We start from the raw sequence: 22,591 nt of genomic DNA on the forward strand, positions 1-22,591 counted from the left end.
GAAGGACTAGAGTGGACTTGTGAACGCAACGACCGGCCCGTTACAGATGTGAGTGCTCCTAACCTATAGAAGGTGTATAATTAAACAACAACCATACAAAGATGATACTAAAATCGCCATAGCAGTGCCAGAACACGAAAGCTCTCTACGAGGAGCAAGAATAAATCCGCGCAGACCACCTTCGAAGCATTGGTTTCACAAAGCCACTGAACTATTCGCAATAGTCGCAGAAAGTTCAACGAACTTGGCTTGGCTATTCGTTTTTCGTAGACTCTAGAATACAGCTCCCCCGATTATGAAGACTCTTTCTTCCTCGCGCTTTACCCATTGAATGACTTTGTTTGCGCCATGGGTGAGGCCTGCCCGCGATGTATTCGGGCCGGCTATGCAGTAGAATTCGAACAGGGGGGTTGTCCACACTAGAGAGTTACTGTCGCGGGCGACGCAGTGGAGGACTTTGACGTGAGAATGCTTTGCGTGTGTTGAGGCATGAAGGTTATGATATAAGCTCATCAGTCTGGTATCAATTGTTAGTGGATGGAGTTGTGTTATTTTATAGTATAATTGGACGATTTAAACGAAAAGATGATATGAACTTACTTCCGCCGCGCAAGAGGACTGCTGAAATCGGGGGAGAGCGATGGCATCATGAACTGAACATTTGCACGTGACTTGTAGAGGAAATGCCGTAACTGCGTCCCTGGCACAATGTCTGCTGTACTCGGTCGTCCCTGCCGCACAGCAGCTTTGATGATACCCATACTCCCATTGCTTTCCAATTGTGCGACTACGTCGTCTCGCATCTGCTTGAGCTCGTAAAAACTTTCCTTGTCGGTGCTGATCAGAAGGATTGCTATTTCATCTTCTGGGCTGCTTCCTGCGGTTGAAGGCCTTTGGTCGGATGACGATTCCTCGCCATCGTGAGCATTTATAAAGCTCACGTACATGTACAAATATCCTGTTTTGTTGAAACCAGGAAGGCATACGGGGATCCAATTTTCGCCTCCACCAGCCTTTACACTTCCAGCTTCAAACAACATGTTGAAGATCAGCGACAAATCACTGGGATGGAGTGAATGGCGCTTTGGTCTGATGACGCTGACGAGTCTCCCGCCAGCGACGACCAGGCCATAGAGAAGCTTCTCGGTTCGTGCTTTTAGAAGTGTATTGTTGATGGTGTGACGCTGTGATTTCCGGATCTTCAAGCATTCCAAAGCGGACAGGAGGGCTGATGGAGATCCTTTCGTGAAAGTATCTGCAAGAGATGATAGTAAAGTCTCGGTGCCTTCCAGAGGTCTGCGAAGATCAGTATTTGGCCGATTCGTGAACAGCTGGGTTAGAGTCGGTAAGGTCAATGTAGATAGAATTTGCATATACAAAGCCTCCAACTGAGCCCGAAGCTGGGAATCGCTTTCTCCAAGCTTGCTTATAGCTACGAAATAGAGAGGTCCTTCTATCAGTACCACAAATCTTGTACCGCCGGCAGTAAATCCCATCAAGGGATCCTTCGCGTCTTGGAAGAAAGAAATGATGGTCTGAATGATTCCAATATAGCCGTTGATGAGATTCTGGTCACCATGTCTGCTGTAAATAGGCTTGCCCGCTGATGACAGGATCAGATAATGCTTGAGCTTTGCTTTCCATAGTAGCAAGACTTGCTCTGAGATGAAATATCAGCATGCTAGTCTACGTATTAGGAAATAACCCACCTTCATTACCACCTTTACTATCCACAGCCTCTACTTCGTCGAATTCTTGGTCAAAATTAAGCAATGCATTATCTTCGTAGTCGATTGTCTCAAATAGGTTAACATTATCTGCTTGAGAACTGAGTAGCTTCCATGCTGGGCTTTGCGAATTGAGACCCTCATCTAACAGACTCGCAAGATCACCATTTGCCCTGAGTGTCGGCGTATAACTCATCAAACTTGTACTATCGTCGAATTCGCTCCCATTTTGGCTGACTTTCCTGCTTGATGGGGTGCTTGTTCCGCCAGATATCCCATGCCCCGCCTCTGATACCGATCGACTCCCTGGCGTTGGGAATGTCCCTCTCGATCCATCTGGGAAGGAGAGAGTCTGTATATCTACAGAGGAGACCGCAGTGGTAGGTTTCGATTGGAGAGCAGGTCGTTTTCTTGGAGATAGTGGGGTAGTTGGGCGGTCCCCGAGGAGTGAGGGTCTTGGAGGAAGAGCAGGCCGTTGTTCGTGCCCTTCAAGAGTTGTTCCATCGTCTTCCTGGGGTGTGATGGTTGCCATGGATTCGTCCGAGTCTGCATGTGTTCTATGCTTGGGAGCTTCGTTCTCGCCATCATATGTCATTGTTGCAGTAATTCCATCCTCCTTCGCAGCCGTCGCCGTTGGCGCTGTATCAATTGGCGCGTATAGTCGGTCATGAGAATGAGATTTGCGTTGATCCGAAGAGTGTCTCATGAAGTCCCAGCAGGGAGAGGAGAAGAATTCGGGGGCTGAAGATATTCTGCCCTTCTATATATTGTCGTCGACAGGGGGTGCTAGAGCTTGGCTTAGCGAACCTCAAAAGAAGTCCTACGCAAAGAGGCCACGCCATGCAAGACACCAACTACTTTCCTACAATTCTACAGAAATAAAAGTAGAGACTCGACATGCTTTGGATTTCTGCATCTGCGACGCCCTGCAAAAACCATGGCCCCCCTTGAGGCGAGCTCCAGGCGGCAATCTGTGTCCCCTACCAGCTCCGGGAGGGCATCCCCAATACCAACATCTAGAAAATGGACGACAGGTAGAGCTCTAAGCATTGCTTTGTAAGGTTCCTTTTAGAATACTAATGTCCAGTATTAGATGAACCTCTACATAAAGACAAAGCCTACCGCAGATATGCGTCTGGGGTCGACCGTTCCCTGTCGTTGTTCGACACGGCCCTTCAGGAATGGGCGGATTACATTTCATTTCTGGGCCGCTTATTGAAGGTTTGTCGCTTTAATATGTTTCTTGGAATGAAGTTATTGATTTTCCCTAATAGTCTCTCCAAGCACATCCTACAACCACTGTTGCAGTTCCGTCCAAAGCAATAGTCGCAAAGCGTCTGGCTCAGTGCTTGAATCCCTCCCTCCCCTCCGGCGTACACCAGAAGGCTCTCGAAGTTTACGCATACATATTCTCAATGATTGGAAATGATGCTCTTTCTAGAGATTTGCCCCTCTATCTTCCTGGGCTTTCATCTACGCTCTCGTTCGCATCCCTTTCCGTCCGAACCCCATTCCTGGACCTCCTCGAGAAATACCTCCTCAAACTCGATGGACGAGCGCTTCGTCCTGCCTTGAAAGCTATCATTCTTTCCTTGCTACCAGGACTAGAAGAAGAAACAAGTGAGGACTTTGAGCGGACCTTGAAGCTCCTAGACGGATTCAAGCACGCTGTCAGACCTGCAAACGGAGAGGAGCTCGAGGAAAACCATAACAGTGGTGATGGATACTTTTGGCAGTGCTTCTTTCTGGCAGCTATAACTAGCAATGGACGCCGTCTTGGTGCACTGGCATATATGGTTCGCAGTCTGCCGAAACTTGGTCAGCCTACCCCCTACAACGCATCAACCAATACTGCCAATGGATCGCATAACGGGGAAGGGGCTTCAAGTTCTGCACGCTTGTCTGAATTGGTAACGTCTCCTGAGCCAGGACTGCTTTTGAGATGTTTTGCTGCAGGCCTAGCCGACGAACAATTGTTGATTCAGCGAGGGTTTCTTGACCTGCTTGTAACGCATTTACCGCTACACGCTCACGTTCTACAAAATCGCGTCAAGACGGAAGATCTGGAACTTCTGATAATGGCTGCTGCTGGAGTAGTCGCCCGGAGAGAGATGAGCCTCAACAGACGACTGTGGACATGGCTTCTAGGCCCTGAGCCTGTTGGTAACGAGAACGAAGGTGGGCCAGACTCTCCGACATCTGTGACCGGAGATCCTTTGGAAGCACAGTCAGCATTGAGAACACGCTACTTTGAAGAATATGGATTGCGGCACTTGACAAAAGCCTTGCTAAAAATGATTGAACGAGAGGCTACAAATCCGGTCGACAGAGCGCGGCCTTTCCGAATCTGCCTTTCTCTCATGGATAGGTGGGAAATTGGGGGCCTTGTGGTCCCTACAATATTTTTGCCTATTGTGAATAGCGTTCGGACGTACAAAGCCCAGGCGCCTACAAAAAATGATTTTTCCGAAGTCCTTCGGAGTGCGAGCGTCTTCTTTGATGGGGTTGAGAGTGGTCTGATTTGGGGGGAGATTGTGGGATTAATCGCCCAAGCCATTGGGACCGGGAAAATTGCAGTCTCGGAGAGGATTGACAAGCTGACATTGGTCAATTTCACCATTGCCCATTTTAATGTGCGGGAAGAGGAAATGCTCGTGATACACGCCCCTTTAACAACTCTAACTATATTGGCTATGCTAGGGGACGCAAAGGCAAAGGCAGGGACCCAGCCAGGTGACGCCAATACCTCTGAGGACGTGTCGAGACTAGCTTTGAATACTGCGATGGATCTCATCGAACTGATTCCAGAGCGAGCTTTTCAAACACGGCCGTCGACGAGCCAGTCTGTCGCTACCACCCACGATGAGGAGGCGACGCGAAATTCAACTGATGTTGAGATGCTTCACACCATCAAGAACTTTTACACTCAAGATCAAGGAAACCTCGATGCTGTCTCGCCCCCTTTTTCTTCACGCGATGTTTGTGAGCTTCTCTTGAGGGAAGCCGGCAGCATTACAAGTCATAGCTTGTCTAGTCCAGTGTCAAGTGCTGATGCTGGAATGAAAACCAAGCTTTTAGTTTTGATGCTCGCAAAAGTCCCTAAAGTTGAAAGTCTAGATGTTGCACATATGCTTTCAGCCATGCACAGTAAATTAGCTGTGCCTTCTCAGCTCCAGTTCGTAGACTTCACTTCCATCACCTCTCTTGCAACTACCCTTTATTCAGCAGCATACATTTCGGCGGCAGACCTATCGAGCCTTGTAGGTCCTCTAGTGCGGTTAGCTTGGTCATACTTGTCGGCTTCGCAGCCAAAATATCATGTGGAGACAGTTCGAGGCCTTTGGCAACTACAAACCAGTCTGTCCCTCTCAAATCGAGAGGTTGAAGCTGCGATCTGCTCTCTAATGGTGGAAAATGATATCAATGGTACATTCGCAAATCGCAATGCAGACTCCGGCCGGATCTTTAGTATTCTTTGGACTCATACACTTCAAGATAACTCTGGCAATCTGGATCGCAGAGCATCAAAGCCGTCTAATGGCGAAACTAAGCGTCCAGCCCGTGTGTCTGGGATCGGAAATTATGAATTGATGCTCACCAGGCCTTTATTCATACTGTTGGACGCACTCCTTGACGAGCAGACGCAGCTCTTTATGACGGTAAGAACATGGCTCCAAAGCCTTGTTGGTATTGACAAGTGAGTCACCTTTTGAAATATTGAGATTCAATATGCTAACTAATCTGAGGCTGTTCCATATCTTCGTCTCAAAATTCTCTGGCTTTGACTTCCTTCAGACGATATCGGTACATGGTTCTCATTCCTTGGGGGAAGACGCACGCAGATACACCGACGACGACGATTTAGACCAGTGCCTGTACTACCTTCAAACTTTATCGAATATTTTGCGGTGGTCATCCGAGAATATGTGGGCGGCTCTGGCTGAAAACACAATTTCTACTGACCCAAGTGATGCTTCATTGCATCGTATAAGTGTGTTATCCCAATATTATTACTTATAAGCGTTTCTAATGACATATTTAGCTGGCAACGACGGGGAAATAACACTTCTCGAATTCTTTTTGCATGTCTGTCTCCGAGCAATATCTGGAACCTATGATCTAGAAAACGCCGAATTAAAACCTCGCGTTAGTCAACTCTATCGGACAGCCTTGACGACCCTCAATCGGATTCTCCTGAGCCCATATTCTCTGCAACTTGCCGAACTGCAATTGGAGCATGTTTTGATTGAGCGTTTGACTCAATCACTGGATTGGCCAGACCCTTACATTCAGGTTTTACTACTGGATGTGGTTTATGGTACTCTTAAAATTAGGAATGCATCGACACCCGTCGCGGCGCCGTTGTCCCCATCCACGGAGCACAAGCGATCCCTCACTCAAGATAGACCTCAAAGCTCCCGACTTTCATTGACTATGGATCGTGGGGAACAGATCCCTTCTTCGAGACTTCCTCCTCCTCCAGCGTCGCTGATAAATTGTCTCCTAGCAGGCTTTGCTGCTCCCAGTAGTCGGCCAGTCCTCGACAGCTGGGTCAGCTTCCTTACGGAATGTTTGCCCTTCTACTCCGAGACTATTTTCCAAATTATCATTCCTCTTGTGGAAACGCTTTGTTCCCAGATTGGGCACACGTTTGAGAATTTGCAGGTAACATTTAAAGAACCTGGTCTGCATGCCCAAGGCACTACTGCTCCTGAGACAACCCTTATTTCTCTATTGAACGGACTTGAACACGTTCTAGCCAGAGGCCATGACCGTTTGCTTCGGGATGAGCTCAGGGCTCCTGTGTTCAAGAGCCCAGAACAAGGTCAGGGCTTTTTCGGTAACATGGTGTCCAATGTATTCACATCCGAAGCTCCTCAAACGAGGAGCGCTACTGCCAACAACCGTCTCACAGTATTGCTCTCATTTCAGGATGCAGTGCGCATATGTTTTCTCATATGGACATGGGGAGGACATGATGGGACTCTTCAAGACGCAGACTCTTCCGCTTCTTTCACCTATACATCTTTACGGATGAGAAACCGTGCTCGAAGGTTGCTTGAGCATCTCTTTGCAGCCGAAGCTCTCGAATGTTTAGAGACTGTTGTGGAAGTGTGGCAGAAGTCGTCCAATAATGATGCTGATTCGCGATCGCCGGTCGTCTTCAATCTCCTCCATGTACTTGATGGTTCAAGACCCAAGCACACAATTCCCGCTATCTTCAACGCTATATACAGTCGTACGAATCCATCTGCTCTGGACCCAGCTCGAAAATCAACGTTGACTTCGTCCCTCAATGATACAGATCTGGTAATATTCTTAGTTGAATATGCTCGTTCCTTGGAGGACGATGCTATGGATGAAATCTGGACCGACTGTATGACATTTCTGAAGGATCTATTAACAAACCCGTTCCCTCATAGACAAACTTTACCTAGTCTGCTTGAATTTGCAGCCATACTTGGTGAAAAGGTTGACAATACCAACTTCGGTGAGCAGCGAAAGATGCGAAGAGATCTAGGTGTAAGTTGAAAGATGTCTGATCGGGACACACCAAGCTAATATTACTAGGACCTTTTTCTCCGACTGCTCACTGCAATATTCACAACAAGACCGATGGGATTCTTAGAGAGCGGCGCGGAAAACGATGATCCTGCTTCACCCCGACCAAGATCATTAGCAAGATCTAACGATGTTGTTGGTATCCTAGCATCCATAGCCCCCAACCTCCCTAAAATCCTTGTGGAGCCCGATCGTATTCTCTCGGCAGCAAACACAATCTCCAACAGTGTTATCGGTCCAACTTTCAAATCCAAATCGTTCCCTGATAACGTCTCGAAAAGCACGTTAGAATTATTGTATCAATTGACTAGACTTACAAATACCCAGAAGGCTTGGAGGAAAGACTTAGGCGATGCCTTCAACGATACGAGGTTCTTTGGCAACTCAGTCTCCCTCGTTGAGAGTGATTGGCTTCCATTACTGAAGCAATGGACCCTGAGTGACAAAGAAAGAATGCCGGAAATATTGTCGCGCATTGTGCCTCCTAGCACAGCGGGGATAGTTTTCGGTGTTGGTGCCACATCAGCCAGGCTTGAAGCCGATCGAAAGACGCAACTAAACCTGCGCCGGGTCGCAACCCTTGTTCTAGCCACTATGGACGATAATTTTGTGACGGATCTATCAACCATGCAAGAGAAAATCGTCGAACTTCTGGCCGCAACTACAACCACATCTCCATCTTCAAATACTCGAGCAGATATATATCTCCTGCTTCGTGCATTATGTCTCAAGACATCGGCTGTGCATCTGGCCACTCTATGGCCCATAGTCAATGCTGAGCTCCACGCAGCCATTGCTTCGGTCGTATCGCCAGATCACAGCGCCGCCTCCGAGACCTTCAACAACACCTGTGTTTTGCAGGCATGCAAGCTTTTGGATACATTAATATGCATCGCACCCGACGACTTCCAGCTTCACGAATGGCTCTTCATAACCGATACAATCGACGCTGTCTACCGACCAGCAAACTTTCACCCTGTCTCTCTCGTCGACGAACTATCTGAAGAACTAGGCTCCACAGCCTTAGCTTCCGCAATACAGACAGAAACCTCAGCTATGCAAGCATCGAAGAGCTCTACCCGACGACCACTGATAGGGCCAGGCGGTATCAGTGATGAGGGGCCTTGGGAGAGGAAAGATGAGCTGGTAGGGAAGGTGTTGAGGCCATTCTTTTCGCAGTTGAGCATTTTTGCGTTTGAGAGTACGTACTCAATGGGGGCACCGGATTTGGGGGCTTGTAAGTCGGCACTTTTGGCGGATTTGTTTGATGAGAGGAGCATTGTTAAGGCATTGTAGGTGGGGGATCAGGGATGGGGGATGGGGTTGGTAGGTAATGATTTGATATCCCATGTTTTGAGTGTACGATATGACGTGATTGCGTGTAAGACAAGGTAGAAGCGTGCGAGTGTAGAACGCGAAGCTTGTTCTCTGATATTTAGACCTATCATATGTATGGCATTCGAATTTATGCTTCTCACAGCTCATTAGAGTGAAGGTTACTTTGAAGAGAGCTGAAAATTCCGAATGCATTGGACTGCTTTGGAAAATGGTAACTTTACAGCTAAGCCTTTGCAATCGGCTCAAATCTAATCTGATCTGACTGAAAATACTTCATAGTCTCTTGTCCTTCAGTCCCAAACATGAAGACGTGGCAATGTGAATTTGCTTGTTAGGCTTTGTATTTCCCCGCTTATCATCGAAGCTCCTCAATTATGGTGTTCTGCCAATTTTGCAGCTAATGCTGGCCTGCCTCAGGACAAACAGACGATGTGCAACAAAAATGTTTCCCCTCGACTTTGTTTCCTCCTGAGGCTTCAAGGCATGATATATACCCACTTCCCGTCCACCTTTGCTAAAAGCCAATGTACTGTACCGCATTCGAATTGGGTCGTGCTCAAGCAACAGCGGGAACGTAAGCTACAAGAGCTTTACTAGCTCCCTCCATGCAGTACTGCACAACCTCGACTTTCTTTCCCTTAGGTGCTAATCGCGCGATCTGCTTCAGATTACTTGTCCTTGGTAGGAAGAGCGCAGAATCCATCCCCTCGCAAGCTGTGTGGATGTCTTTGATGGAATATGGCAACATTGTCTTCAGGTTGAAGACTCCATCTAATGAGTAATTTGGGCCGCCCCAGGGAGGCGAGGCGAAGATGACGGTTTTCGAGCGGTCGATTGAGGTTTGGTTTTGCTTGAGATATGAGAATGAGTCGTCGTTGATCCAGGTGATTTGGTCTGCAACGCCGTAGATGCGTGCATTATTTTGTGCGCAGGCTATTACCGAGGCCTCTTTCTCGATGGCTATGATAGCAGACCATCGGTTTGAGAGCGCGAATGCGATTGCATTTCCGCCTGCGCCAGCGAATATGTCTATTATCACGGTCTTTGACGAGGGTGTACTGGCCACGAGATCACTGGCTATCTGTCTAATGAAATGTTAGAAATAATTGACAGTCATTCCCAATGCCGGAACTTACCTCGCAACAGGCTCAGGAGTGACACCGAACCAGGCATCGTCTGTCATGTGTATTCCTTCATCATACAAAGAGAATATGCTGTACCGCTGCTCCCAATATCTAAATCGAGGTTAGCTTAGCTCGTTCATTTTAGACTTGTACGTACTTCTGAATGTCCCAGGGAACATCAGCTCGGCGCTGGTAATGATGGCAGTCGTCTGTCAGAGAAAAGCTCTTTGACTCTAGAGTGGGGCTAGAATCTACGCCGTTCATGTTGAAATCCTCTTCTGGCTGTCTCGCCATATTTGGATCTTCCGTTGGAGGCTGAATAGCCTCTCTAGGGGGTATATTGAGTTTTGGTATTGTACTCGTTTCTCCTCCGGCAGGAATCGAATCTTTGGGCAAACGCTCCGAGAAAGAGGGATGTATTTGTTGGTGGTGCTCTGGAGATGCTTCTGCTACTCTGGAAAGATTGCGATCTGATGAAAGGAGAGCTCCTGCACTGCTTCGGTGCGAGTTCTTAGAAAGCGCTTGAATCACACGCCGTGTGCTTTTCCCGCCCCTTGATCTTGTTTTAATCTTGCTTTGGTGACCTAAGAGCACGCCTTTCAACTTGGCTTGTCTTCTAAAGGCCTTGGGGGTAATCGCTTCTCCGGTGTATCTTAGCTGCCTTTCCTTTTGCCAATTTATAGGCAAGCTCCAATGAAGTACTTTCTTGGGTTTCTTTGATTTGGATCTTGGACTTGCGGTTGTTTCGCGTTTGGTCAAATTACTGTCCGTTAGCTCCGGGGCTTCGGTGCTGTCACAAGTCACGGGTATCTACGAGTGATCTTGTTTCGATATATCAACGTTCCCTCGCTTGCGAATTTCGATATCGGATACGACTTGAGTATCTTCTGGTCTTCTTATACGTGGTTCACTTGATCTGATGATGACTTGTACTTTCGAAGACTCAGATCGTAACGCTGAATTTTGACTAGCAGTCCGTGTTCTCTTGGCGACGGAGTCTTCAACGTTTCTGAATTCCGGTCGATCGATTCCAGCTGTTTCCAACGAAAGCTCTATTTCCCGTTCCTGATGGCTAATTTTTGGTTTGCGAGGCTGTTCCAAAAAGTTTGCATGTGATGATGACTGCGCTGTCATGAAACTATATGCTGGACAACTAAAATAAATAATCTGTCACAGACGGAAAGACTTGGGAAAGAAAGAGAAACACTCTTCTGTGACGGCGATGGACCAAACGCAGCTCCAGCCCGATCTTACACGGGTCGATCAGACTTGAAGATACTCTGCGTAGAAAAGTTAACAGGGACTCATGACTAGACCAAGAACGTTGAAAGAGATAAATTACATACCACACCCATTAAACAACTGTAGATCCCATCATCCCGCTTGCTTGTTAGATAGTAGAGGAAAAGGCTGAAGGGAAGATGGTTTAGTCCACTCGCTTGAAATTTGAAGCTTGGACCAACAAGGCTGACTTGCCAGATCGCTGCTCCAACAACAACAAACACTCCTACCCTTTAGAAAGCCAATCACGCATTTGATGATCTTGCGGATTTGCTGGAACTATGTTCAACGCACTCAACCGGTTTATTTCCCGCCTGGACTCGGATTCTCCAACCCAGAATTCCACCCATGGAGCTTTTGGTTTCCAAGTGCTACGCAACAAGTCTCCAGAGCTCGGAATTGAGCCTTGGTTTGACTTCATAGTTGGGATCAATGGGAGAATGATCGTATTTATGCCTATTCTATGTGCTGATTCAAGTTCTAACATGGTTAGGATGACTCGGACCCGACTTTGTTTGGTCAGGAAGTTCGCAACTGTGCTGGTAGTACAGTAACCCTTGGGATCTGGAGCGCGAAGGCAAGATGGAACTGATCTAAAGCTCTGAAATACACGCTAATCGTGTATGTGTATACAGGGCCAAAAGACAAGAACCCTTCACATTCCCATTTCTGCCAACCAACCATCACTTGGTCTCGCCCTGCAATGGACTTCGCTTTCCGCAGTAACCAACATTTGGCATATTCTCGACGTACCAGCCAACTCACCAGCCGATCTCGCAGGTCTTCTACCATATAGCGACTACATTCTAGGCACACCTGAAGGAGTCTTGCACGGCGAGAGTGGTCTTGGGGAGCTAGTCGAGGACCATATCGGACGACCTCTACGCCTATACGTGTACAATAACGAATACAATGTCACCCGAGAAGTTACAATCCATCCCAGCAGAGATTGGGGCGGAGAGGGGGCTTTGGGATGTGTATTGGGATATGGAGCTCTTCACAGACTACCTGCACCGCTCAGTGAGCCCCTTGCTGGGCCCGGAGAGACGCTGTTCGAGACAGAGAATGCACGATTCTCAAATGAAGAGCCTAGAACACTTTCTGGAATCGGGGGCGGTGACATTTTTGTCCCAGCAGCCACTTCTGATCCTTCAGAACTGCTAATTCCAGCACAGTTGGCCGCGGGTCCTCCAAGAGCTACGACTCCGGCTAAGAAAAAGGAGAGGAAGTATGGGCATAGTCCTAATAATGGGTTGGATGATTATTTCATGGAGGGGGAGAAGAAGAGTAGAGAGCTGGATCATGCGCCGGGCGCAAAGAGCACGCCTCCACCACCACCTCCCAAAGCTGGTGGTCCGCCCAAGGCTGGGGGACCCCCTAAGGCGGCAGTCGTGGAGGAGACAGCAACAGCAGATGCAAATGATAGTGGTGTAGATTAGGACATCCGATGTTTGAATACCTGGGGTTATTTGATTGGCTTGAATTACAGTTCCCAAAATGCTTGATTCCATTTGCGAACGCCATTTGTGACTTTTGTTATTTATACATTCTCTCGGTGGCCCAGATGCCACGCCCGTGATGTTATACATATCTAGTTGATGAAGTTGACACAGAAGAAATGTAGAATCAAACTGCCAAAAACGTAGTCTGCAAACGCCCTATTGAAAATCTGTCAGCGTAACATGCTCTCATCATTGGTATCATTTCCTTACCTCTCAGGAGAAACCTCCCCAAACTCCGCCTTATTCTCAGCATTTGTCTGTATCCGCAACGAGGCTATGACGGTTAGTCTCACTCCTTCCATCCTATCTCAAAACACAACCACACTCACCTGTCAAAACAAACTGTCCCACCGTCGCCGAGAAGCCAGAGAGGAAAGCATTGAACGGCTAAAAGGAAACATAGTCAGCACAACTACTTAATACCACATGTCTAATCCAAGACTAGAGTTTCGGACTAAGCAGAAGGAAGGGGACATACGTAATTCCCAGCAATAACACAATACACAAATTGCAGCACGCCGACTACAACCAAAAAGCTCATGAACACATCAATCAGCTTCGTCCGCTGCGGTGTCTTGTCCAGATAGTTCTCCCATATGCCTAGTGCGATTTCCTGCGGGCTCTGGTTGCCTGCTTTCTTGCTGGGGATGGGGACGGAGGGGCTGCTGAATTGTGTGGTTGTTGTGGTGGAGGAGGAAGGAGTGGACTCGCGGGCTGAGCGTTTCGGTGCCATTGTTGATTGTATAGAGGACTGACTTGGTTTGGAGTTTGGAATTGGAATTTGGTTTGGTATAGTACTTGGAGCTGTGAGGCCACGAAGCTTGATGCAGGGTATAGCGCCAAGGATTTCTAGGGCGGAGACAGCCCTTCCGCGCCGCCCGCCGAGGTTGAGGGGAGGGGGTGGTACAAGGCTAAGGAGCTTGCTTTAATCGAGGGAAGTACGGGGGCCATTCTGTCTTCAATTACCTAGGTACATTTACAGGTTCAACACTAAACTGAAATTTACCCGTGAAGCTTCTTCTCAATTGCAAAGATGGCAAGTCACTCTATGCACGCAGAACTATATTCGTGCTCTTATGGGATACTGAGCTAATGTCATCATTATAGGGCATCGAAACTTCAGCATATATCATCGGCGCTCTCACGGCAGGAGGTGGAACATTTGGATATGTCAAGACGGGTTCACTTCCCTCAGTTATCGCCGGCGTGACTGTTGGCACATTGGTATACCCATCCACCGCTCCTACTCAAGCTTCTAGGTACCGGTATGCTGACGATCAATTACCAGTATTTGCTTGGCGGTTACCGCATTCAAAATAAGCAGTCCTATGGTGTTGAGCTCGCGCTTCTTGCTTCGATTGTCCTGGCTGGTTCTTCGATCCCGAGAGCGCTTCGGAGCCGTAAACAATTGCCGACTGGATTGAGTGTTTTGGCGTTGTATGGACTTTATACGTATGGCAGGGCTTGGTATGCTAAGCTGTGAGGTTGTGGGGATTAGGAGGGGTGCGGTTTCTAGTAATGGATGGATTGGATGTTCGTATGGGACTGGAAGAAATAATGTAGGTGCGGTTGCTCTGACATAGCTTCTTGAGCTTCTGGGTGCTATAGCTTCTGGTCTTCCACATAAAAGCACAGGCGGGAATTACTATTTGATCGATTCGACCTTGCCTTGCAATTGCACTCCTTATTTAAGGTGATTTTCTCTTCGACGCAGGTGTGATAGCCATCAACTCCCTATTGTACATTCCAGGTACTCTCCCGGCTTTGTGGCGTGAGGTCTTGGTGAAATTCTGCCCAGTATCCCAACACCAGTATAACACCCTCCTATAACTCCTCAAAACATCGTCCACAGCTCTTCGTATACCACACACCAATGTCCTCCCTCACTCATGAGTTAGCGTCAATCTCAGCCCACTTCGCCCTCATCTCCTGGTTCTTGACCTTCGCAGCCTCCCGATTCTTCCTCGTTCGCTCGAGTCGTTGGGCTCGCAGACACAGGTTGACTTGTGTCTTTGCATCGTTGCACATTCCCACTGATTTCCAGAGGAAGCCTCGTGCGTGGCACTCGTCGAGGATTGTCATGACTTCCTCGCATGCTGTGGCGTGTTAGCTGCGGCTTTTGTAATCTATATTCGAGCAATTACTGACCCGTATTGTCTTTTGTATGCAAGTGGGGATGCATGTTGAAGAATTGAAGGTGTCTTCACTCTACAGCTTGATTGAGGTCGGTGGATGTTGTCTGAAGTTTTCTGATGTTTGGTGGAGTTGATCGATTTAGAGCGCGCACCATTATTCGGCAAGCGGAACTACCCGCTACATTTTCCAAAGCTCTACCAGCTCTCAAGACAACTTCACAACATCTTCCAGAACCCAACCATGACGCAACAAGTCTCCCAGAAGAAGCAACAAGGTCAGATCCTCTCTGAATGTACGATTGCATGCGCTAACTTCCTTGACAGAGCTGCAGCAGCAGTACGAGATCTACAAAAATGGCCTTCAACAGATAGCCTCGAAAATCGGCGACGTCGAGACGGAAGCAGAGGAACATAGGTTCGTCTCAGATCTCCCTCCTACTACAGTCTAAAAACCGTTGGCTCTGTTTTCAACGGCACAGATGTTAAGGTTTCCACTACGAAGAAAAAAGCTATAATAAGCTCCAAACTCACCGCCGGCAACGCCATGCTGACCGCTCTTGTACATAGACTTGTGCTGGATACTCTCGAACCCCTTCCTGTCGATAGAAAATGCTTCCGCATGATCAATGGAGTCTTGGTGGAGCGGACGGTGAAGGATGTTGTGCCGGCGCTGAAGACGAATTCGGAGGGGCTGAAGAAGGTGTTGGAGGAGCTGATGAAGCAATACCGGTCCAAGCAGAGTGAGATGGACACTTGGAAGAAGAAGCACAATATTCAGGGCAAGTTCTATCTTTTTCTTGAACATGTTTTGAGACTTGTCATGAGATCTGTCTTGAGAATTCCGCTCTCAGCTGCTCCACCATATCCTAGAACCCACACTAACCTGCGTATAGTTGTCTCTCAATAGAAGTTTTGATCACGGGGTTTGGGAAGCTATGGTTCCCATGCCATAGTGGGTTTATGACAAGCTGCATGGAAATCAACGGAGTCTTGGTGTTACGTCAATGGCATGTAGAAAAATGCGGAGTTTGGAGTGCAAGGCAGGTCAAATCAAACGTCATCTATCGTGTCGTGTTCTACTCTACTGCCGGGGAAGTGAAACTCAATATCCGGGAGGTAGTTGCAAGTACAGTTATCTTCCCTTCTAAAATAGATGGCAAGGCGAGGCAAGACAAGGCCATACTTCCGAATATTCTGGAATTGATGAGGTGTCACGTCCAGGAAGTGAGGCGGCTTTGACATGATTCGAGGGCGCTTCTTTGCGTCTGCAAAGCCCTATCAGCCTCGCTGCTGCCCAACATGACGTTGAAGGCCACCAGCTCCCGAAATCCGCAAACGCGGCAGTCTTCGCTGGCATAAATAGGGATAGGTAGGTACCAGGCTTGAACTTGCATGCAGGACACTAATTTCTGGAGGGGTTGCACGCCTTGGATTTCCTCGTGGGGGGAAGTTCGCCAACATCAGCCACCATGTATAAGTTCTCTGTTGTACAAGTAGATTGCACCTGGCCTTTCAGGGGGAGTGAAACGCCATTCGAGAACAGTATATCCAAATGCATGCATTGCCGTTAAACCTGTCCGCCAAGGACAGGGTCAAGAAGAAAAGAAAAGAAAACGAAGCGCGAATAATCCTTCGGACCATGTCATGGGATAGGGTGATCAAGATGCCATTATTTGAGCCGGAAAGGGTTTAGCGGGTGCTCTCGAGGCCATGTCGTGAGTTCATTGGCTGCCTAAAGCCATTTACCCGCCAGTGACAGCTTGCGACTTCTACTATTATTCCCTTCGCAGACTGCCAACCAGCCAGTCAACTCCCCACCTGACTTTGACGATTTCTCATTCGTTTGCCGTTGATAATAATCCAAACCAAAGCAAACCTTCCAAGCCAAGGTACGTACCTGGATTGGACTGACTGGCTGGACAGAGATACCTACCTACTCAGGGCATCGGCATCTATTCCCATCCCATTCCATCCCCATCCCATCACCCATTCCTCCACTCACACACCGCTGCTGCTCACCTTGCGCCGCGTGCCTGTCGCACGAGCCCGTTCAGCTGCAGACCGCCCGCCTAGCCTTACCTACTGCTCCGATTCTATTTGTTTTGACAAACACCGTCAAACCAATTACTGGCCGCCCGCAGTCGCAGTATTTGCATCCTCGGAACCTGTCGCGCAACTCAACAACGCGACCCCCAAAGCCTCGCCATCATAAACCCCACACGCAGCGTGTGCAGCCTCAGCCTCTCCTGCAGACTACGCCATCCAGATCCAGATATCCCAATTCCAGGGCTTCGTTGTGCTGCTTCAGCCCTGAAAATCTTCCGGTAGGTCGACAATCAAGCAATCAATGTACTCTTGATGGTTGTTTGGAATTGACCCGCATATGCAGGCCCGCGCCGCATCGCATCTACGGTCCCCCTCCCTCGAACACCACCCCCTCCCTTCACCCACCCCTACCCCCCCAGCGCAAACTCATCACCAGAGCTGCATTAGTTCGGCGTCATACTCTACCTCGAGGGATCTTCCACCGCCCGCAGCATTAACTCGTAAATCCGCCTTACTACTGCTGCGACGTGGCAAGTTGACCAAGCATTTTCCGCAAATCTGCCCCTCCTAGGTGCAAGAATCCGGACTTATAATGAGTTCGAGCCCGAAAGAAAATCAGGATGTTGTCCCACAAGGCGACGGGGCTCAATCGCCAGCCGACGAAAACATGGACATTCCTGGCGGGTTAGTGACGGCTACTTGCTGCAAAAGTACTTGAAGCTAATGTTTGTGTTCTCTCCAGATACGAATTCGAGGCGAGTACATCTCAAATCATCGCGGGTACTTGCTGTTCGTGTACAGCAAGCTAATTCTTCCTTCCCATACAGGTCAAAGAGCAGGACCGATGGCTTCCAATTGCGAATGGTTAGTCTTAAACCCCCTCCCCGAATTGCACGCAAATATATTCTCCGTAGGTTGAAGGTTGCCGTGAGTGGCATCGCTTCAACTTTCGTGCCCATTGCAAGCGCGTGTTCTACAGCCAGTCGTTGAGCTCGGAGCGCAAACGATTGATATCTTGTTGTACTACTATTGTCACACATTCTATCATGTCCCACGCTTCCTCGTCATCTTCTCCGGAGGCACCTCGCGCTTCTAAAGCTGGGAAACATGAGTACTCAGATGCTAACATAAGGAACTTCGCACCAGTTGCTAGAATTATGAAAACAGCCCTCCCAGAGAATGCGAAGATTGCAAAGGAAGCAAAAGAATGCATGCAAGAATGCGTCAGCGAGTTTATATCATTCATCACAAGCGAAGGTTCGTCCCGTCCCGAATTATAAGACAGCTGGTTTGCAATTGCTGATTGTCCAATCACAGCCTCCGAGAAATGCCACCAAGAAAAGCGGAAGACGGTCAACGGCGAGGACATTTTGTTTGCAATGACCTCCCTTGGATTTGAGAATTACGCCGAAGCACTAAAGATATACTTATCGAAGTACCGTGAAGTAAGTGCTATACATGCCATATCAGCTACTACCGAGCGTTCGGTCCCATGACGATAGCGAATCAGAGCTGACCTACTGAAACAGACCCAATCCACAAGAGGCGAGAATCGACCCGGCAGTCAAGGGTATGGATCAACAGCACCTGGTGCTCCTGGCGGGGCCCCCAATGCAACCCCATCGACAACGTTTCAAGGCGGCGCAGAGGGTACCAACAACATCCTCGGTGGTCCGACAGCCGAAGGTAGTGAACACGACACCGGCTTTCACGGAAGCCTGTATGGAGGCCCAGTCCCCAGCGGGCACAACGGCGCGACGGGTGGCGATGGCTATTGAGGATCTGGGAGTTGATTTGAGCAAAGGCATGGGCGTATGACGGTGTTACGGCGAAGGTAACGATGATTGGATGGGTATGATCACGGGGTATTGATATTTGGATTTATCTTCTTTGGGTGTATTGACTACCGGGTATGTTTCCAGGACTGGGCTTGGTCTTGGACGGGGAAAGCAGGCAGGGGCTGGCTCTGTACCTGGGGCCGTGCATGATTCATACACACAGGTTTAAAAGTATGGCGGAGCTTGTTGCTTTTAGATTTCTTTGCTCCTTTGTGCAGTATTCAGTCGCCTGAGACTCGCTCTCAAGATCTAAATGATCACATGATCAGCAGCAACAGATGTAGGAAGGATACAGTCCACAAAATACTTGTTAATAATAGGATTATACGTCGTAATTATATCCTATTGGGGCGTACGGAATGTGAGTTTTCAGCAATAAGAATCATTTCGGCATTGCAGGTGCATCATTTGTTGTCTTCGATGGCAATTAAATAATCATCGGTCTATAGAAAGGGCTTGGCGGTGTCTTTCTCGGTATTCAACATTTCAGCTAATTCGTCACTTCTTCACTCACTCGGACAAAAGTACTATGGGCATTTAACAGCAGGCAACTAGTTTTCACCCGGAGCATATAGTCTTCAAGAATTGGATGATATGTCAAGATTGTCAAAACTATTCATGTTTCTATCTATCAGAATCGCCTTTTATCAATTTCCATGACACTATCAACCTCCTTTCCCCGACTCTAAGTCTCTCTTATCCAGAGCTATACCTATTCCTATACCGCATATTTCTACGCCCATGTTAGCAGATGAAACGCTTATTCGAATCGCACTATTGAAAAAAAAGAGAAAAGAAGAAAAAGACTTACGGCTCAATACACTGGCATCCTACCAACCCAAAATATAAGCCCAATTGTTTATACAGAAAGACTTTCGATAAAACTTACCGGGTACCCGACACAGGTAGTGCAGCTTTTCTGTTCACAGCATTTGTAGACTGTAGCAATGGCAGAGGGGGGAAGGGGCCGATGAAGAGGACGGTGAGGGTTTGTAAACGCATTTTGAAGTTTTGTTGGAAGTTTTGTTAGGTTGCGAAGGGTGGTATGGGTTGAAGTCCTTGCTGGATGATACGAGTAGAAGACTTGGCGATTCACTCTTTATATATATGTGAATATTTCTTCGCTACAGACTCGTATCTAGGTCAATAACTATATAATCCTCCTAAATGAAAAGTCCCGTACAAGTAAAATCACAGTCTATTTTTGATACTGTTCTTGCGGGGGTATAGGATGCGCTATGAAGTAGAGGATATACTTCGTGGGAAGCGCTACCATATGATGTAGAATCCATATGTTTGAGGCTAAGTAATAGATTATAAGAAATAAGGTATAATATATTACAAAAAGATTATATCGTTAAATTGACTAGTTAAGAGAGTAATTAGGTAACTAGATGTTGAATACATAGTTAGGTAGTGCAGACCCACTTAAAACTTTCAAGGTTAGTGTTGGTGGGGGTAGGCACGTGCAGATATCCCCCAAAAATTTACTTTTATGATATGTTTCAAATCTTCGATAGCATCGCACACCACGGTGACGATCACTCGCATTTGTACCACTCTACACCACTCTTAGGAAGCTCCGACCTCAAGATCCATGATATATACACTTTTTGCCTAAGCTAGCGACATCTCGCCATCGCGGTCGCGTCCATGGTATCCCTCGTTCCCCTGGTTCAGGCCCAGCGCTCAGCGCCTACACCAACCTCGAAACCCAGCAAACCCCTCCTCCGCCGCACAACACTAGCGGGAACTATACGCAAACGCGATGATGCAGGTCTAGACGATGACTTTTTATTAGCACCTCCGAGTCCGAATAAGAGAGCTCGCGTCACCTTCAATCCGACAGTCGAGGAGAAGATCATGGATGAATACAGCGTGAAAGGGCGGAGTTTAGAGCTGATACGCTCGGAGACTAGGAGGGCGATAGAAGCACATAAGAGGGGCGATAGTGAGGCGTATGACACTATCAAGGAGGTGTTTGCGCCGAGGAAAGGGGGCGATGACGAGGAACCTGAGATGAGGGTCGAAATGAGGACGTACTTGCTGGCACTTAGCAGCTACGCTTCGGAGTTAGACAGAAGATGCTCGGGTTTGGTGAAAGGAGTCATCGCTTGTGAGTGGATGGGCAGAGATAAGGGGTTCGTCGAGGCTTATGTGCGGTTTCTGGGAAGTCTAGCCAGTGCGCAGGGTGCATATGTGGGGATGGTGCTTGGAATGCTGGTCGGGCATTTCCATGGAGGTAAGAAATCCCTCGGTATACCGCATCGTCAGTTTCTAACTCAAAATTAGTGAGGTTATCGAGTGGCCGTATAGAAGGCTGTCCTGACGTGAACCGAGATCAGTTGGCCTTGAGGATACACAAGGCGCTTGAATATCTTCTTAAACTTATCCCGTCTGCGAGCAACACTCTATCTGCGATTCTGAATGCCAAATTCCCCTTCCAAGACGAAACCAAGACGGTACATATCACATATATCAAGAATCTAACACAACTGATCGAATACGCGCCTGAGTTGAAGTCTGATATTTTCGCGCTCATCACGGATAGACTTGTCAAAGTCGATGTCCAGATGCAATTGGACCTTGACGATCTTGATGACGACGTTACAGCCGCCGTAGCTAAAACTGTCTTGACCCAAAGTTCCGAGGAAAATGATGGCGAGGATTCAGACAGCGATGTGGACTCAGTCACCAGCGATGAAGATATTCACAGCGATTCGAGACGAGTCAAAGAGATCTCAGGCAATATTGAGAAGATGGACGCCATCCTTGATCTGCTTTTTACTATATACAGTCCATATTTCACGGATCCAAATAGCGTCGAAGCCACTTCGATGTTCGAAACTCTACTTGCGCATTTTACAAATATCATACTTCCGATCCGCCACGCTCGACATACACAATTCCTACTATTTCACTTCGCCCAAACAGCCGACCATTTCGTGGATCGATTCGCTGGAACCTGTGTCGATCTAGCTTTCCGGCCCGGTCAGCCTGCCGTACTAAAGCAATCGGCAGCATCCTATTTGGCCAGCTTTGTCGCGCGAGGTGCCCACGTGGAACCCGAAGTCATCCGGACCGTCTTCGAACTCATCGGGAGTCATCTGGATAACATCCGCGTTGAGAATGAGCTCACCTGCCGAGGCCCAGACTTGAAGCGATACGGCACATTCTACGCCATGACACAGGCTCTCCTCTACATCTTTTGCTTCCGCTGGCGTGACCTCATCATCTCCACCGACGTACTAGAAGACGACGACCCCACGGGCTTCCTGGATCAAGACCTAGACTGGGCGCCAGGAATCAAAGAAACACTCTCCAGAGCCATCTACTCCAAGCTCAACCCCCTCAAAATCTGCACTCCACTCATTGTGTCCGAATTCGCAAAGATCGCTCACCACCTCCGCTTCTTGTACGTGTACCCGCGTCTAGAAAGCAATAAGCGGATACGACTCAGTCAATTCTCTTCCTCGCAAGCAAATGGTGCATTGAGGGAGACTGGGAATGGTGGTAATGATGAGAGTTGGCATCAGCTGGAATCGTATTTCCCGTTTGACCCGTACCAGTTACCCATGAGCAAGCGATGGGTCGAGGACGATTACGTGCAGTGGAAAGGCGTCCCTGGTCTCAATCAAGACGAGGAGTCTGATGATGATAGTGCATCGGAGGACGATGAAGAAGAGGTGGAAATCGAGGAAAATACCGCGACCGAGGACGATAACGAATGAGCGCCTGAATAGTTTTCACATTTGCATTTGAGCTGGAGTTTTATTTAGTTGTTTAACTTAGGTTTGCTTGGGTTGGAGTTTTGGGCATAGCGTGCATGCATGGCAAAGAGAAGGATTTACTTTGATTTGATAGGTGGCAAAAGTTTAGCGCTGAGGGTCAACGTGATCTCAGGACGGCATTGGAGGCGTTTGAATATTCTGGTCTTCATGATATATTCACAGGTTTGTGAAGACTGGCTGTTAAAGTTGAGAGGAGGATATGTGTCTGAATCCGCAATTGCTTCTTGCTCAAAGAGAGCTTTAGCTG

General features: G+C 48.1%; 11 protein-coding genes across 11 annotated transcripts; 7 read left to right on the plus strand and 4 right to left on the minus strand.

Moving 5' to 3' along the window:
• Nucleotides 1-273: 273 nt before the first annotated feature.
• MON1 (Vacuolar fusion protein) lies at nucleotides 274-2,433 on the minus strand (the record flags this gene model as incomplete). Its single annotated transcript, XM_031147999.1, has 3 exons — nucleotides 274-517; nucleotides 601-1,660; nucleotides 1,710-2,433. 3 exons carry the CDS (start codon nucleotides 2,431-2,433, stop codon nucleotides 274-276), a joined length of 2,028 nt encoding a protein of 675 aa, XP_031006685.1.
• Nucleotides 2,434-2,664: 231 nt separating this feature from the next.
• Nucleotides 2,665-8,585, plus strand: dop1 (Protein dopey; the record flags this gene model as incomplete). The annotated part of the gene is made up of 6 exons (XM_031148000.1): nucleotides 2,665-2,761; nucleotides 2,821-2,948; nucleotides 3,002-5,424; nucleotides 5,474-5,718; nucleotides 5,770-7,250; nucleotides 7,299-8,585. 6 exons carry the CDS (start codon nucleotides 2,665-2,667, stop codon nucleotides 8,583-8,585), a joined length of 5,661 nt encoding a protein of 1,886 aa, XP_031006684.1.
• A 598-nt stretch (nucleotides 8,586-9,183) lies between these two features.
• TGS1 (Trimethylguanosine synthase) lies at nucleotides 9,184-10,045 on the minus strand (the record flags this gene model as incomplete). Its single annotated transcript, XM_031148001.1, has 3 exons — nucleotides 9,184-9,712; nucleotides 9,764-9,862; nucleotides 9,909-10,045. The coding sequence occupies 3 exons, from the start codon at nucleotides 10,043-10,045 to the stop codon at nucleotides 9,184-9,186; spliced, it is 765 nt and encodes a 254-aa protein (XP_031006683.1).
• Nucleotides 10,046-11,313: 1,268 nt separating this feature from the next.
• On the plus strand, nucleotides 11,314-12,471 carry LHYA1_G003028 (Uncharacterized protein; the record flags this gene model as incomplete). The annotated part of the gene is made up of 3 exons (XM_031148002.1): nucleotides 11,314-11,478; nucleotides 11,526-11,582; nucleotides 11,668-12,471. 3 exons carry the CDS (start codon nucleotides 11,314-11,316, stop codon nucleotides 12,469-12,471), a joined length of 1,026 nt encoding a protein of 341 aa, XP_031006682.1.
• A 152-nt stretch (nucleotides 12,472-12,623) lies between these two features.
• DAD1_1 (Dolichyl-diphosphooligosaccharide--protein glycosyltransferase subunit) lies at nucleotides 12,624-13,336 on the minus strand (the record flags this gene model as incomplete). Its single annotated transcript, XM_031148003.1, has 4 exons — nucleotides 12,624-12,690; nucleotides 12,745-12,808; nucleotides 12,864-12,921; nucleotides 13,013-13,336. Coding segments are annotated over 4 exons (513 nt in total), but the record flags the coding sequence as incomplete, so codon positions are not given.
• A 305-nt stretch (nucleotides 13,337-13,641) lies between these two features.
• Nucleotides 13,642-14,017, plus strand: YJR085C (TMEM14-like protein; the record flags this gene model as incomplete). The annotated part of the gene is made up of 2 exons (XM_031148004.1): nucleotides 13,642-13,758; nucleotides 13,823-14,017. Coding segments are annotated over 2 exons (312 nt in total), but the record flags the coding sequence as incomplete, so codon positions are not given.
• Nucleotides 14,018-14,421: 404 nt separating this feature from the next.
• CMC2 (COX assembly mitochondrial protein) lies at nucleotides 14,422-14,716 on the minus strand (the record flags this gene model as incomplete). The annotated part of the gene is made up of 2 exons (XM_031148005.1): nucleotides 14,422-14,630; nucleotides 14,683-14,716. The coding sequence occupies 2 exons, from the start codon at nucleotides 14,714-14,716 to the stop codon at nucleotides 14,422-14,424; spliced, it is 243 nt and encodes an 80-aa protein (XP_031006714.1).
• A 194-nt stretch (nucleotides 14,717-14,910) lies between these two features.
• Nucleotides 14,911-15,576, plus strand: SPAC227.10 (putative prefoldin subunit; the record flags this gene model as incomplete). The annotated part of the gene is made up of 3 exons (XM_031148006.1): nucleotides 14,911-14,944; nucleotides 14,994-15,084; nucleotides 15,114-15,576. The coding sequence occupies 3 exons, from the start codon at nucleotides 14,911-14,913 to the stop codon at nucleotides 15,574-15,576; spliced, it is 588 nt and encodes a 195-aa protein (XP_031006715.1).
• Nucleotides 15,577-17,307: 1,731 nt separating this feature from the next.
• On the plus strand, nucleotides 17,308-17,705 carry LHYA1_G003033 (uncharacterized protein; the record flags this gene model as incomplete). The annotated part of the gene is made up of 4 exons (XM_031148007.1): nucleotides 17,308-17,399; nucleotides 17,458-17,495; nucleotides 17,543-17,579; nucleotides 17,630-17,705. 4 exons carry the CDS (start codon nucleotides 17,308-17,310, stop codon nucleotides 17,703-17,705), a joined length of 243 nt encoding a protein of 80 aa, XP_031006716.1.
• Nucleotides 17,706-17,761: 56 nt separating this feature from the next.
• NFYB (Nuclear transcription factor Y subunit beta) lies at nucleotides 17,762-18,493 on the plus strand (the record flags this gene model as incomplete). Its single annotated transcript, XM_031148008.1, has 3 exons — nucleotides 17,762-17,972; nucleotides 18,033-18,160; nucleotides 18,245-18,493. 3 exons carry the CDS (start codon nucleotides 17,762-17,764, stop codon nucleotides 18,491-18,493), a joined length of 588 nt encoding a protein of 195 aa, XP_031006717.1.
• Nucleotides 18,494-20,206: 1,713 nt separating this feature from the next.
• On the plus strand, nucleotides 20,207-22,284 carry rrn3 (RNA polymerase I-specific transcription initiation factor rrn3; the record flags this gene model as incomplete). Its single annotated transcript, XM_031148009.1, has 2 exons — nucleotides 20,207-20,795; nucleotides 20,846-22,284. 2 exons carry the CDS (start codon nucleotides 20,207-20,209, stop codon nucleotides 22,282-22,284), a joined length of 2,028 nt encoding a protein of 675 aa, XP_031006718.1.
• Nucleotides 22,285-22,591: the final 307 nt, after the last annotated feature.

The sequence above is a fragment of the Lachnellula hyalina genome (genome assembly GCF_007821495.1).
Source record: "Lachnellula hyalina strain CBS 185.66 chromosome Unknown contig00040, whole genome shotgun sequence".
Classification (NCBI taxonomy): domain Eukaryota; kingdom Fungi; phylum Ascomycota; class Leotiomycetes; order Helotiales; family Lachnaceae; genus Lachnellula; species Lachnellula hyalina.